Genomic DNA, 14,726 nt, shown 5'->3' on the forward strand with positions numbered 1-14,726 from the left:
CGAGTAGATTGCATTTGTCGAGCCCTGGCAATCAGCATGCATCTCATTTCACGTAACTTGCTTTATTTGCATGTCACTTTAGTAACACTGGTAGGAAAGAAAATGACACGGACAGAGACCAAAGGAACCTGACAAACCTGCGCATGGGCAATGGTAAACAAAACGTCTTGCGGACCAGACAAAGAATCCCGACATGCCACGTGGGAGGCAGGTTGCTCACCACTGTTCTGTTCTAAACTGATTTTGTGAAATTGGTGCCACTTAAGTGTGTGGATAAATCAATAGTTCATAAATCAATGTAAACTGGCTTCTGTTAGCTTAGCCTGTAAACAGACAGGTGCCAGCTAAATCAATGTCAGTGCATCCGCAGAGAGATTTGCACTGGTTTAATGAAACGGGCGCAAATCTGCGCATTGTCAGACCCTGTTTCCTGGCTCTTGGGGGCTTTCTGAAGATATTAGTACAAAACTCTGGAGAACTCTGCCATTTCCCTTTGAAGTTCACCTTTTAGCACAAAGGCACAGCTGTAAGTAATTAGATTCCAAAGCCATAATTACTGTATAGAGCTCATTTTATAATTACATTCAGTGCCCCCAAGTGCCCCCTTGCAGTTTCAGATAGATGCAGAATTCTTCCTCACTTCCTGTCTTTAACTGTTATGCAACATAGTTGTGTGCTGTCTAAAAGCTGCCGCACTCCACACTAGAGGTGACCACTTATCTGAGCAGCTGGGGATGAGATCCCTGGGCAGGGTTTGTGTCTCTTTTTAGTTACTGTTGCAAATGACTTTAAGATTCTCCCCACCCCGTTTCTGGATAATAATGCTGTGGAAATATGGGCTAATATTTTCAGGGTTATCAATCAGAGAGGTCTGTGATGGGAGACCATGTAAACCCACCCACTCGCCCCTGTCCCTGGGCAGAAAGGAGGGCACTAACTATCAAAGGCTGCCTAGTGTCACAAGGGCTGGCAGCTGTGGCTTATTAGGCTGTTAGGGTTTGGAGCCAGGTGATCTAATTGGAAGAAGTCATGAAAATGAAGCAGAGCACTGCAAGGCTGGGGGTGAAGAGCTGTGTCCTTGGGAAAAGAGGAGTAGCAGTGGTCCCCAAACTTTTTGGTCCTCCCCATTCAGTGCAAACCACCAGCCAGCCATGATGACAAAAAGCCTTCACTTATCTCTAAATACCTTAAATACTAAATTATTCATATTAGGTTACTGGAGCATAGAAAGTAAAATATGCAGCTATGCCATAAGAGAGCATGGATAACCAGTAAGGAAATATTATTCATCAAAATCAGCATCATTAAACAGATGAAGCGCTTTAACTTTATCATGTTTGTTTACCAAACTTCATTTTAAATAAAGTAAAATATTAATTTAAACCCCAACCAAAAGCTTTCAACATTGTCTTTATTTATGGCAGGGGGGGCACCGATCCACAGAAAAATCAGTTGGGGGCCATGCAAAAATGAGAAGCAACCCCCCCCAAACCTCCACCCTCACTGATGTGGCCCCCAACTAACACACTTCACTCCCCTAGTGCTCCAGCCCCACAGGCAGGAGAAGGGAGAGAGGGAAAGGAAGATGAAGGTTCAGGGCTTCCCACAAGTCAGATTAACTCTTCTGGGCTGTGTCTACACTCGTGGCTTCTCATGTCAGAAATATGCAAACGAGACTAAGCGTGGAATATCGCCAAGCCTCATTTGCATACCTAATGAGCCACCATTTTTGTAGAAGAGACTCTTTGTAGAAGAGACTCTTTGCCAGAATCCTCTTGCTCAATGCCGTTATGCCAATTATTTTCAGGAATAATGGCCTTGCGCAAGAGGGGTTTTCTTGCACAAGAAGGGGCAGTGTAGACAGCTCTTTTGGACTTCATGGTTCCAGCCAATGGGAGCAGCGGGGAAAGCCTCTGGCGCCCCAACCTGGGGTGGGAGGCTGGAGCAGCAGTACAGGCCAGCTGCTGCGGGAAGGCGGGGACTGAGCCTCGAGCCGTGGCCCACCTACAAAGTGGACGGTCCACAGATCACAGTTTGAGAACCCCTGGTCTAGGGGGATGCTGAAGCAAGGCCTCTAGTTGCTTGGCTTGTAGCACGAAGGCTGATTTGACTTGCTTCTTGCCTTCACTCAAGGGCCCCGGGAAGACAAAGCCAAGGTCCGGGTGTGGGTGCTGAGCTGCTCCCATTGTCTTCATTGGGCTTCATGCCACTCAGAGGCTGTTTCCTTCTTGAGAAGCTAGGATGACTCTTCCCCCCAGCCCACACCCTCCTGATGCCTGTTTTGAAAGTGCTTTGATGCTGCTGGCTGATGTGGGTGGCTGGTTGCATGAGGGAAGGGATTTTTTGGGGGGGGGGGTGAGATCTCTATTGTACAACCCTCCCCCAATCCTTTCCCCTGGCTTCTCTATGGGGCTAAGGGCTCTGAGTATAGCGGGGGAGGGAGGCTATGGGACTAAGCATTCTGGCCTTGCTGTACCCTCTGTGCAGCTTTTCCTTGAAATTCTGAGCAGCCACCCTGAAAGCCTCTGCCCCTGGATTGGACAGATGTGTGGTGTCCTTCTCTAGCTGCCCGGCATCTCCAGAGCAGGGATGAGCATGCTGAAAGTGAAACTGATGCTGCCTTTCTACTGTGCAGTGCCTTCCAGGGTACAGGGAACCAGCCTGGGGAAAAGAGAACTTCCCCTGCCTTGTGTATGAGTCCCGTATGCCCTACAGCTGGGACTGTATGGAAAACTTGGCTCAGAGCCCCTGCCCCTAACTCTGGGGATGTTAAACCTGCCCTGCTGTGGCCATCACAAATGCAGCCGGGGTGAATCCTGTTTTATTCTGCTTTAGAGAAGCAAAGCCAAGTGCCCAGCACATGCACTGTAATGCAATCTTGGGAAAATGGCACCCCAAATCCACATATTCTGAATAAATCCTTTGGAACAGAGTTCTGCAGACAAGCCCAATATCCCCAGTCCCATGAAGAGCATAAACAGATAGAATGTTACAGAGGAGGGAACATTCTTGCTCTTGCCAGAGCGATGCAGGAGAAAGCACAGCTTGATTGGGCAGCAAAGGGGAATATCAGCTTTGAAAGCTGCTTTGCTTGCCTTGCCTTCAGGGGTAGCCCGCAACATTTTGGCACCTGAGGCGGGGAGCTCAAATGATGCCCCCATGCCTCCTTGCTTGGGCCAGCAGCAGACACAATTTTCTACACTCTGGGTCCTAGTGGCACCCCGCCCCCCCCCCACACACACAGTCTGGCACCTGAGGTGGCCGCCTCAGTTCGCCTCATGGTAGGGCCAGCACCATGGCAGGTGGGGGAGACACAGTCCTTTCGTGCTGGTTTGCCTGCCTGCACTCATGCCGTACAATACAGTGAACGCAAGGGTGAGATGCTACTGGGTGGTTGCTCAAAGCAAGTAACATCTTCCATCCTTACTGACGTGGCCACTACATGCATTGATGCTCTATTTGATTGAAGCAAAGAGAAGCTTAACTATGTGTCATAAGCCCTATAGTGCTGAGGTAGTGGAGAATCTGTCATGTGTGAGAGGCCTGTGTTTCAGGAGGCGGAGGTTCTGATCTCTAGTCTCTCTGGTCTGAGCGTCATGGTGCACTTTATGTAAGGTAGGTCATAGCTCTAGATATGCTACTGTATTCCCTTAGCAAACACTGGTGGTGATTCACGAGCGTCAACTGAACAATTATAATTTGTGCAGCATCTTCTATACAAACTGTCACACAGCTCCCTAGAGCTACATCAGGCAGTTCAGGTACGGATTAACTGCCTTGCACCCTGCTAGTAAATACAGCGAGATGAAATAGGGCAAGTGTTACCAGTGAATCAAATCTGTGTGTAGAATGAGTCTGAAGCAGAGAACATTACATTCCCTGAGCACCTCTTGTGCTGAAGGATCCCAGTGCACAGATATCACTCAGCCTGCAGCCGAGAGACAGACACAGCTCCGGGGTGGAACGCCGCAGGGGGTTAATGGTGCACAGCAATAGTGCAGGATGCGATTCTATCTGGGTGGAATTTAGGTTACCTTCTGGTGGCCTAAATTCCACTCAGCTGGAATCCTGTTTACCTCTGTGCCAGGACACAGCAATTGCCGTAGGGCACCAGAGGGGAAGTTCCTCCCTGACCACTGACAATTGCTGGCTGTCATGCTCTGGAACAGGAGGTCTGAGATTTGCACAGGTTGGAACCAGCAGGGTTAGGCCGGTACAACTCAACTCAGCTCCCAGGGAAGCCCGGGGGGAAAGATGCCAGTGTGTGAACTAGGTGGCGTGCTAAGTGCAGGTGGGGGACCCTGCTCCAGCCTTGGGATGGGCAAGATATGGCCCAGGGGCCGGATCCGGCCCACCAAGCCTTTCACTTGGGCTGGCTGGACCTCCAGGCAGGGAGCAGCGCCAGGTTGGCAGCTCCATCTGTGGGGGGTGGGAGGAGCGCTGTGAACCCCCTTTTTCCCTCTCAGGCCCCACACCTACTCCTGTATCCCAGTCCCCTTCCCCCAGCTCCCTTATGCACCCAGCCTCCACTGCAGACCCCGCACCCCATCCATAGAAAAGTGCGGCCTCTTGACCACTTACCAAAACCTTGGAGTCCCCCCCCCCCCAAAATTATTGCCCAGCCCTGTTCTAGCCACTCCGGGAAGCGCAGAGTTTGCGCAAAGTCCTTCAGCCACATTGCATGGCCCATGGAGGCTGCTGAGTCGCGCTGGCTGACAAAGCTAGTTCCCCAGGCCGGAGGGCGAGCAGGCCGCCTGGACTAAGAAGTTAGCGAGACTGCAGGGCACCCGCCCCGTCGCAGGGCTGGCTCCTTTGCCTCGGAGCAGAAAGCGCTAGCCCGGGGCTGGTCCCCAGGGGCGGGGCGCGAACCTTTCCAAAGCAAAGGAAAAACCAACCCCCCACGCCCTCCGGGCTGCTCCGCTGCGCCCGCCGCGGGCGTGGGGCGCGTTCCTCGCCCAGCGCGCACTGAGCTCCCGGCCTGCGCGCAGCTGGAGCGACGCGTGTGCAGCCACTTTGCGCCCCTTCCACCAGACCTGGTGCCCCGCGGAAAGCCCCGGCTGCTGCGGGCTGCCAGCGGCGGCAGGTGCTTGGGAAGGGGGAGAGGCACGAACCCCTCTCCCCGCCCTTTGCATTCCCCAAGTCTGTACCCCCCCTGCCTGGGCTCTGTCAGTCAAGCCCCCGGCTGCTGGGGGAGGAGCTCCCAGGGAGAGGCGGGGCGGCGGGGCTGCTGAGACCGAGGATGGAGCTGCGAGGAGCCAGACCGGCAGAGGCGGCTCGGAGCGACTCCTTCGCCCGCTGCTGAAGCGGCTCCGGGAGGATTGCAGGCGCCGGAGAAGCCCCGATTCCGGCTCGCCCCGCGCCGAGGAATGAAAGCGCTCCAGGCAGACCTGCTGCTCCTCTGCTGCTTGCTGCTCAGCCACGGTAGGACCCGGCGGTGCCTGAGTTTCAAAGTGGGGTGTGCGGGCAGGGCGCGGGGGCTGCTGGCGCCGGCCGGGGAGGTCCAGCCCGCTGGGGAGCCCCCGCGATGGGGGAAGGTCCCTCCGCTGGCAAGTGCAGCCTGGAGTTTTGCTTTCTCCGCAGGCAGCTCGCCTTAACAAATGTTTAACATGCAAATGAGTTTCTTTCTGCTCCGGCTCCGCTCGTTAGCTCCTGTCTGTGTGTAAACGCGGCTCGGGATTCCTTCCCCAGCAGACCCCAGCGAGGGGCAGGCTTGTTTTGCAAGGGAAGCTTCTTGTCCCTGGGTTGGTGGTTTTACCTTGGGAGGGGGGAGGAGAGCATCTTAATGACAGGGGGGCTGCAGTTGCAGCATGTGTTGTGATGGGAAGAAGTGTCTCAGAGGAGTGTGCATGTGGGAGCCCATGGCAGGGGCATTCGATGCTCCCTTTTGGCCTTGTGTTTTGGAGCCTGGAGAGGGCTGGGCAGTCCGGAGGAATTTCCCACACAACTTTGATACTGAGCAGCCAGTCCCCAGTGTTGGGCAGGAGAAGGTGGCATTTCGGAGCTGTGCTGCCAGGTCACACCGGTTGCCAGTCACCTGTGGAATGAAGAGGGTAGCGTTTAGCGACCTGGCAGATGGAAGTGGTGGTGCTCTCTCCGGGTGCCAGTGCCGAGTGCCAGCTGTGTCACATGGAGGTGTTCGTGCAGGGCAGGGCACAGAGGGTACAAAGAAACCACCCAGAAGACCTATCTGTTGATTCAATAAAGGCTGAAACTTTTGGGGGCAGAGCACAGCTTGACATGGGCGACAGTTCCTCCCTCGCCAAACATAGGCCATTCGTGGCCAGCTCCTGGTAGAAGTCATAGCACTCTACAGATACCCACTTGTTGCTTTCTCTTCTGAGCTGTGGGCTGCTGCGTGCCCCCCAACACCATGTCCCCCCATGGTACTAAAGGGCAGAGCCAGTTGCAGTTGCTTCTGCACAAAAGAAACCCTCTGTGTCTGCCATGCCAATTTCAGGCAGAACAAATCTGAGCTCTCCGGGAACACCGAGGCAGCGGCAGGGTCAGGTATATAAGCAGTTTGGCTGCCTGGATTTTCCTTGTAGTGTCAACTCCCTGCCCCCGAGTGCCTCCTCTCCCTGGAGGTTGCATGGCAGTTTACTAGCAGAGCGGCACAAGTTTGCCTTTCAGCTCTAGAAAGGCCTGCTTCTGCCTTCCTTCCCAGGCATTGTTTCTAATTAGGACTTTTTAATGAGCTTTGGTCTTTGAAAGCTGCGGTGTAGATCCACAACTCTTGACTCTTTGCTGTGTGGTCTAGTTGATCGGCCTCTCCTCGGCGACCTGTTGGCGGGGTGCCTGTGGTACTCTTGCATATTCATGTCGGGTTCTGTGGCAGCGCGGCTAACGTTGCACACGGGCTGGTGCCTACTGTATGAAGGATAAATGCAGCGGGGTGTAGCTGTTGCTTGCAGCGCCTGAGAAATGTGACGGTCTGCAGCCAGGCTGCTAGCCCGCTGGCATGCGTCTTGTTCCAGCCCCTCTCCAATATGGGGCTGTTGTGGAAGGGGTAGCACAGATCCAGGAGCTGAAGGCTGTTGCCGGGACACATTGGTGCCCCCTCTCCCCTTGGAATTTCCCATTTTGATTGTTCTTCTGGGCTGGTAGTGGTTATTCTCACCTGGGCGTTGTGCCAATGAATTCAATAACACATGCGCCCATGGTCTTAAGAGTGCCACTCCGGCGATGAACCATACAGGCGGCATGTTGACTGATGCAGGTGGTATGCACCCACGGGGTATTTACACCTCATGAGGGCAGGAGCATGTAGACAAACCTCACTTGTCTTACTTACATGAGTATACCCCCTGAACTCAGTGAGTCAGACCTATCCTTTCCGCCACCCCAGGGAAGTCAATAGAGTTGCATTCACTGACACGACCAGTGAATTTTGCCCAGATGGATGTGTGTGACTAGCACACTCAGGATTCCTACTCCTTCAAGTCCAGCACAGGAGATGAGCAAAGATCATCTCTGTCTGATGCAAGGATCATGCCTGGGACGTTTATCTCAGGCATGGACCTTACATGACCATCGCAGGTAACTAATCATTCTCCAGGTAAGGTCACTGAATTTCTGCCCCAGGATTTGTCCTCAATTGACCTCATGAATTTTTGTGGCAGGTTGGTTTGATGCTATCCCAGGAAATGATGCCAACCTACATAGGGCTTGTGGGGATGACCATACTTCCCTGGGTTCCTCCTGCAGGGGGGTCTGTCATGTTGCCTCATGCTGTTGTGGATTCCCATTTACGGGTTGGCTGAGGAGAGATGGATTTGACCTCCCTTTTCCCTGCCCATGCAAGGATTTCACAAGTGCATCTTTCCTGCCGGAGGTGGGTCCACTAATATACCTCTGTTTCCTGGTAGGCCCTTTTGAAGCATGTTATCAGAATGATTTTGAGACTCGCTGTACAATGCCAGGTCTCAAGCAGATCTCCACATCAATCTCATCCACAGCCATCTCTTTTTTGCACTGAGAGGTGTTATGGAATAATGATGGAGGACAGTGATGGTCTCTCCTGTAACTGATTCCGGTGTCTTTAAAGGCTCAGAGTGAAATTCTGTTAAGGTGGTATGGGGTGAATGTGGTTCTTTTATTCTGTGATTACTCAGCAAATAGCCCTAAACCCCTGACTTCAGGCTCTGAAAGTTGACAGCTGACTGAGTTTTGTCTGTGGAGCCTCTTTGGGTTCTTCTTTTTTTTGTGGTGACTGTTCAGTTGTTTGCTGCTTTTCCCTAATCTGTCAGTACCATAGTGCCTGGTTGTAGCTAGGCTAAAGTCGCAATGAAATTTACCTCCTGCTGTGTAGAGATATGTCCTTTGCTGAGAAGAGAATTGATGCTGTCATCCACAAGCATGAAGCTCACTACCTTGGCTTTTTAAAAATCATGTTCAGTTATTTTCCCCTCACCCAAAAGAACGGAAGTTGGAAGAAACAAATAGCAACATGGGAGCCACCTGCCTTCTGTCAGATGCTGAGTCATGGGAAGGTCCCGAGAAAGTGCCTTCACAGCCAAATCCCAACCTTGCTCTGCGCTCATGTAGAATTTCACAGCGAGAGCCTGTGAATCTGCTGTGTTCAGTCCACCCAGGGCGGTCCCATGGCCTGGTGCAACAGAACGGTGGAGGTCTGCAACTCAGAGCCAGGTACCATGGAGGTGACTCATTCATTGTAGAGGAGCATTTATGAATGCATGGGAACCAGCAGTGGTGGCCCTACAGTCTCGTTAAGGGCGAGGCAGTGGCTAGGCCAGGGGTGGGCAATAAGTGCCTTGCGAGCCAGATGCAGTTCACTAGAGTTAGCCCCTGGCTGGCCACTGGATGCTTTATTTACCTAAGCGTCTGTAAGTACAGCTGCTGGCAGCTCTTCTTGGCCATGGTTTGCCGTTCCCTGCCAATGGGAGCTGTGTGAAGCGGTGCATGCTGGGAAAGCATTTCCTACAGCTCTTATTGGCTGGGAAACCGAACCGTGGCCAACGGGAGCTGCGAGCGGCTGTACCTGTGCACGCTCAGGTAAATAAAGTGAATGGCAGCTTGCCAGAGGCTAACCCTGGGGAACCACGTCCAATTGCCCACCCCAGCCGAGGCCTGATGCGGGAGTGCTCCTTAGCCCACCGTCTTACCGTTGCCTTGGTTACCCACTCCCTTAGTGCCTCCTTTGATATGCCTCTTTGCCTGGAACAGACCTCGGCTTCTCTTCCATCTCCGGAGAGCCTCCTCAACCCAGGCCTCTGTCGGGAGTCTTTCCTCTGCAGACGTGATCTGCCGTAGGTGCCCCTTGTTCAGAATTGTCATGCCAGTTTCTTGCGTCTGTCTCACTGTAAGCTCTGTGGGGCATGTCCTTGGGCCAGAGTCCGATCTCAGTTCCCCTGGTGTAAATTTAGAGCCAGTAGAGCAATGCCAGTGAAGTGTCTGTCTGGGGGTTTTCAGAAAGTAGCCCTTGCCCTCCAGGATCTGAAGTACCTCTGGCTATCTGCTACTGGCATGCTTAGGAGATTGTAAATGAACTGGCTCTGCAGGATCTGTACAGAACTTTCCCCCCGCCGCTTGGCTTTGAAGAGATTGCAGGCCTTGCAGCGGGCTCTTTAAAACCAAACCATGCAGCATTGTATTATTTGTAGTGTGTCACCATTATCAGGGCTGGCAATCAGAAAACAAATGCCATGAAGTTAAGGTGAAGAGGGGAATCATGCCAAATCCAGGTATAGCAAAGGGCTGGGAATACCCAGGTGAGGCATTTGCCTCTACCTGTAATGCTATGAGGGAAGAGAATGGGGTTGGTGGGTGATGGTGAGTGGGCTAGGGATGTAATTAGTTAACCAGTTAAACTAGTCCTCCCCCATTGAATCGGTTAAAGTGGGGGCGGCTCCAGCCTGGACGGGCTGGAGAACCCCTGCCCAGAGCGCACCTTGGTGGCTGCTTTGGCAGGGCTGGAGTGCCTCCTGTCTGCAGTGGGCTCCACAGGGCTGGAGCAGCCCCCTGCCTGCAGTGGGTGAGGGCTGTACCAGCCCACACAAGCCCACTATAGCTGGTAAGCCTCGCCTGTTAGCCATTAACATCCCTAGAGTGGACCACAAAACTTGCAGAAAGATGCTGATAAAAAAGAAAGACGAACCTCTGACAGGACTTACATGTAAGGCCGGTGACTTAATCACTCCTCTCTGTACAATGTCGAGGAGCCCAAGGCAAGACTGCACTAGAGGCAACTAGAATCAACACCATATTGTAGATGGAAAAGGGCTGTCAGGTCATCCCAGGGTCTAAGGCAGCATCACTGCTTTTCTGGGCTTTGTCCAGCCACTTCCATATGATTCTGATGATCGGGGTTGCACATGCAAATGGGTAGGGGGTAGAAATCCATCAGTAGAGCCTCTCCAGAGAGATTCAGTACAGGACCAAAGAGGCCCTTTCTAAGCAGTATCTCCACTACCCACTTCATTCAGTCACAACAAGGGGTCACTGCTCTTTCATGTTGTATGTTATTAAATCACAAACATTTGTTAATATTCAGTGCGCTTTTTAAATTAATGGCACGGGTTTCCTCTTTTGTCTCTGCTTGCACAAATAGAAAACAGGCTAGTCAGTTTCACTTTTTGTTTTATTGTCTCTTACATTTGGCTTCTCCTGTGCTTGCCTGATGCTGCAAGGTTTGGGTTGCAAAGACTGCAGGGAAATGACTATGAGATCATCTCTATTGGTTGTAGGCTTTATCAAACCCACACGGTTTCCAGTTTGATCCAACAGCATCCATTTAAAGATGATCAGCAAAGTGACATTATCAACCCCAAAAGCAGAGCAGGGAGAGCTGTCTAAAGAGTTCATGAGGGATGGATCTGCCTCTTACTGTTCAGCATTAGTCAACGTTTAAAACATGCTTTCCATTCACCGGTTAGCAGTTGATTGTGCACTTGCTGGCTCTCTTTAAATGTCACGTTATAAGTGGGAGGTAGAAGATTTGTATAGTTAGATTCAGCTCTAAAATGAAATCTCATCTTCATTTGTTCATGCAGCACCCCCCACGTGAGGAGAAAACTACACCAGTAACCCCCAAATCTGCTGTAGCTATAGAATTTTGTAGTACTTTTAAAAGGGCTTTCACATAATTAATAGGGATGTTAAAATGTGTTTAATGAAGTAGCTGTGTAACCGCTGAAAATTTAAGTGGGTACGTGCAGGGTGACATCTGCTCCCCAGTAGCCGGTGCACACAGGCAGCCCGCTTTTAAGCTGGCTCCCCACGTGTACCGGCTCCTACCTGTCCCCCTTGCATGTCGGGGAGGAGGGGTGAGACAGCGGCGACTCCCTGCACGTACTGGGAGCCTGCGTGTATACATAAAGGTTAACCAATGAGCCCTGGTTCATGGTGTAACATGGTTACACTTTCACATTCCTAATAATTACCAGTCATTAACACTAATTTGACCCAATCAGATCTTCAGCAAAAAATAATAGATGCCTCCGTGTATGGAGTCATCAGGATCAGTGTTCAATGGAGTACGCTCACGCAATGGATAATTAACCTCCGTGTGCAAGAAAAACTTTGTGGGGTCGGGTTTATTGCAATAGTTTTCTACGCAGTAAAGAGGAGACTCATCCCTTGTATCACTGCATTGAAATCAGTGGAACTGAAGGCTGTAAATTCCAGCTCTTGTGTGGGTGAATTTGATTGAATAACTCTGTGTTCCTATGTGAGGATATATAAGGATCTTGCAGGAATAGTGTGTTCAGGGTCTGGAATCCATGCAGCAGAGCATATGGGATCTTAATAACTACAGGCTAAAATACACCTTTCTTTCCTTATCGGTGGCCTTTCTCCTGGCTACTGTCAGGCAGGAGGGAATCAAAGCTTTGCGCCATGGATCCCAGGTGATGATCCTTTCCTGAAGAAGGAAGTGACCGTGAATGAGTGGAAAGTTGCACGGCTCTTCTGTCTACTCCTGCTGTTTTGGGCATGTACCCTTCCATTTCTGTCATTAACTCAACAATGCTTAACCCCTGAAAAGAGATCCTAACTAAAGGGCCTGGATTATTTCCATCCCCCCCCTCCCCTCTGGTGGTATAAATGAGTATTCAGGCGGTATACTGCCAGGAGTCAGTAAATGTCAATATTGGATAAGTGTTTCCTTTATATCACTGCAATTTAGCATAAGCTGCTTGGAAACAAATGTCTCCCATAAGCATGCGATGTTTCCGTAAGTACACAGTCAACAGTACTATGAGGATTAAATAAATGTCAGCACTGCTTGTACATTTGGTAACATGTTAAGACAGCCGAACTCGCGTAGTGGCCAGCCTGGTTTTTGCAGTGGCGGGATTACTTGGTGACCTGTGGGTTCCTGCAGCTAGAGGGCAGCTGGAAGTCACCATTTTGCGGGGGATGGGAAAGGTGCAGCAAAAGGTGATGAGGACTCAAAATTGGGGTGGGAGGCTGATCACTCACGGGTCTGGCAAGCTGTACGTTATTTCAAGAAAAGCAGCTGGGCTTTGCTGTGAAAATGGCATTTTTCTTTCGCTTTACCTGAATTGCCAAGTGGGTGGAACTCAAGGATTTGCTCTTTCTCCGCGGGATGGATCTTGACACACACATTGAGTTCCCAACCAGAATGGACAAAGCTTTGACCTTGGTTATAAATATGCTGCCAAAGCGCTTCCCCTTGGGACGTTCCAGTGCCCCACTTACTTGAGAGGAGCTAAGCACTGGTGTGACCTGCACTAGCCTAAAATAAAGCGGTCTTGTAGGTAGCACTATGACCTGATCCGGTCCAACTTGTATCGCTAGCTGGTCTTAGCTAGTGATTTCACCACAGGCTGGCTGGTGGATTCCAAATATAGTCTTCCAAGTAGGATGGGCTGAAGACTTTGGCATGGTCGCAAACACAGCAGATATCACTGGTCCAAACTATTGTTTGGCTAGGAGACTGGGGGAAGAGCCCATTGTGCTGTGAATGCTGCAATGTACAAGGCTCACTAGGTGCTAGCTTGCACCAGGACCTGCCGATGAACTCAGATAAGTCATTGCAGTTCTTTACCAGGCCCAAGTGAGTCAGTCTTGGGCAGCACGTGTTTCTAGATGACAGTGTGCAAAACAGGACTGGCCTTTGGGTTCTTGGAGGGGTGGGGGGCTGCTTTTGCAACTTTCTATTGCAAGGAGTTATTTCCTGTCGTACAGGTTGAATTACATGATCTGCATGGGAGGATGGAGGGGAGGGGCAGGGGAAGGGGAGATGGTATTGCCTCTGGAGGATAGCAAAGACACACGATAAGCTGTCGTGTGAGAGTCTGATTCCTTTAGGCAGGTGGCTGGCCTGCTTTTGGGCTGAAGAGAAAGGGTGGCAGGGGATCAAAATGCATTGGAGAGAGCATTTGAGCAGATATCTCTAAGAAAAGGGACACAATTAGGGAAGGAAGTTTGTGGAGTGAAGGACCAAAGGAAGGGTCGGTGTTCCGGAGATACCAGGTTCCTTTAAGGGTAACTCTGAAAATGCAGCTGTGTAGCACCTCGGAAACCACAGTGCAAGCAAATTGAGAACAGAGCTGCGCTGAGACTGGGGGAGCAGATGGCCTGCCTGGTGTGTAGAGAGCGGGTACAGGAGAGCAAGAGCGAAGAGGCCAGAGAGCAGATGTCCTTAGATGTGGGCGAAAAGGACGGTTGAGGAGGTTCCAAGCCCCTGACGATTGCTTTCGGGCAGAAGCCAGCTGCCCCCTACCACTCTTATGAGTGGCCAGGTGGCCAACATCTTGGAGGCTTCCTGTTTGCCTTGAAAGCCTGTCAACTGCTGTCCTCTTATGCAGTGATTCGCCAGCTGCTGCTGCTAATACCAAGCTAGGTCAGCAGAGGAACAGAGGGGAGTTTAGAGCAGCCCTGGGGGTCTATGAAATCTGGCATCCCGATCCTTCAGAGGAAGTGGGAAGCATGAGGGGCCTACTCCTTGCTCTCCCCAGCCCTGGACTTATACCCCATGGTTCAAAGCCTGATAACTCTGTGTTAGCTTTAGCCACTACCTTTCCTTAGTGAATATAAATGTTCCTGAGACTTTGCCTAGGACAATAGAACTTATGGGGGATCCTTATCTTTCAGCAGTGTAAATCAGGAGCCACCAACTCCAGACATGACATGAAAGTGGTTCACAGAGATCCGAATGGAGCTGTTTGCAGCTTGGCATTGAATGTGTATTTGGAGGGCAGAGTCCAGTCTCTAGATCCAATGATCTGGATCCAAGGTCCCCAAAAGCAGCTGAGATGTGAGCTTTCCCCTGGCTCGTCTTTGCTGTTGAGCACCGCGAATGAGATGCGCCCGCCGTGGTGAACTGCACACGCAAATAGATGCTGGAGAGGAATCCGCATCCCAGAGCTGTTTTCAGTTCCTTGAATCAAAGCTGCTCTGTACCAAGCAGCCATGGGGCTAGGAGATCCCATGTGGGTCTTCTTGGAGGAGGAGGAGGTTCTAAAACTAGGCCAATAAATTGAGATGACATTTGACAGACCCCCAGAGCCCAACGTCCACTCCCAAGTGGCCTGTGCAGGAAGAATCCATCACAGCTTCTTGCTGCACCTCACTTTGCATCTCCGTCCGCAGTGATGTCACCGGATGCTGTGTCTTGTATGAGGCAGGCTGCATGTCAGGCGTGAGCTGGGCAGAAATCACACAGCAAGGTGTGGGATTGGTCTTGGCATCATTGCATTCCCAAAGTTGCAAAGCAGCTGCGCTCTCCCTAGCTGGAAAGGAGC

General features: G+C 51.4%; 1 protein-coding gene across 3 annotated transcripts in view; it reads left to right on the plus strand.

The window, feature by feature from the left end:
* The first annotated feature begins 4,631 nt into the window (after positions 1–4,631).
* KIRREL3 (kirre like nephrin family adhesion molecule 3) overlaps positions 4,632–14,726 on the plus strand; it is a 782,703-nt gene continuing 772,608 nt past the window's right edge. For 2 of the 3 annotated variants that reach the window (XM_075909298.2, XM_075909299.2), the window contains exon 1: positions 4,633–5,421. In XM_075909298.2, the coding sequence (XP_075765413.1) occupies positions 5,367–5,421 (55 nt within the window). In that variant the 5' untranslated portion in view covers positions 4,633–5,366. Of the gene's footprint in view, positions 5,422–14,726 lie in introns of all 3 variants that reach the window. The other variant, XM_075909300.2, reaches the window with a different exon arrangement.

The sequence above is a fragment of the Pelodiscus sinensis genome, chromosome 25, assembly GCF_052426305.1.
Source record: "Pelodiscus sinensis isolate ZL-2025 chromosome 25, ASM5242630v1, whole genome shotgun sequence".
Taxonomy (NCBI): Eukaryota; Metazoa; Chordata; order Testudines; family Trionychidae; genus Pelodiscus; species Pelodiscus sinensis.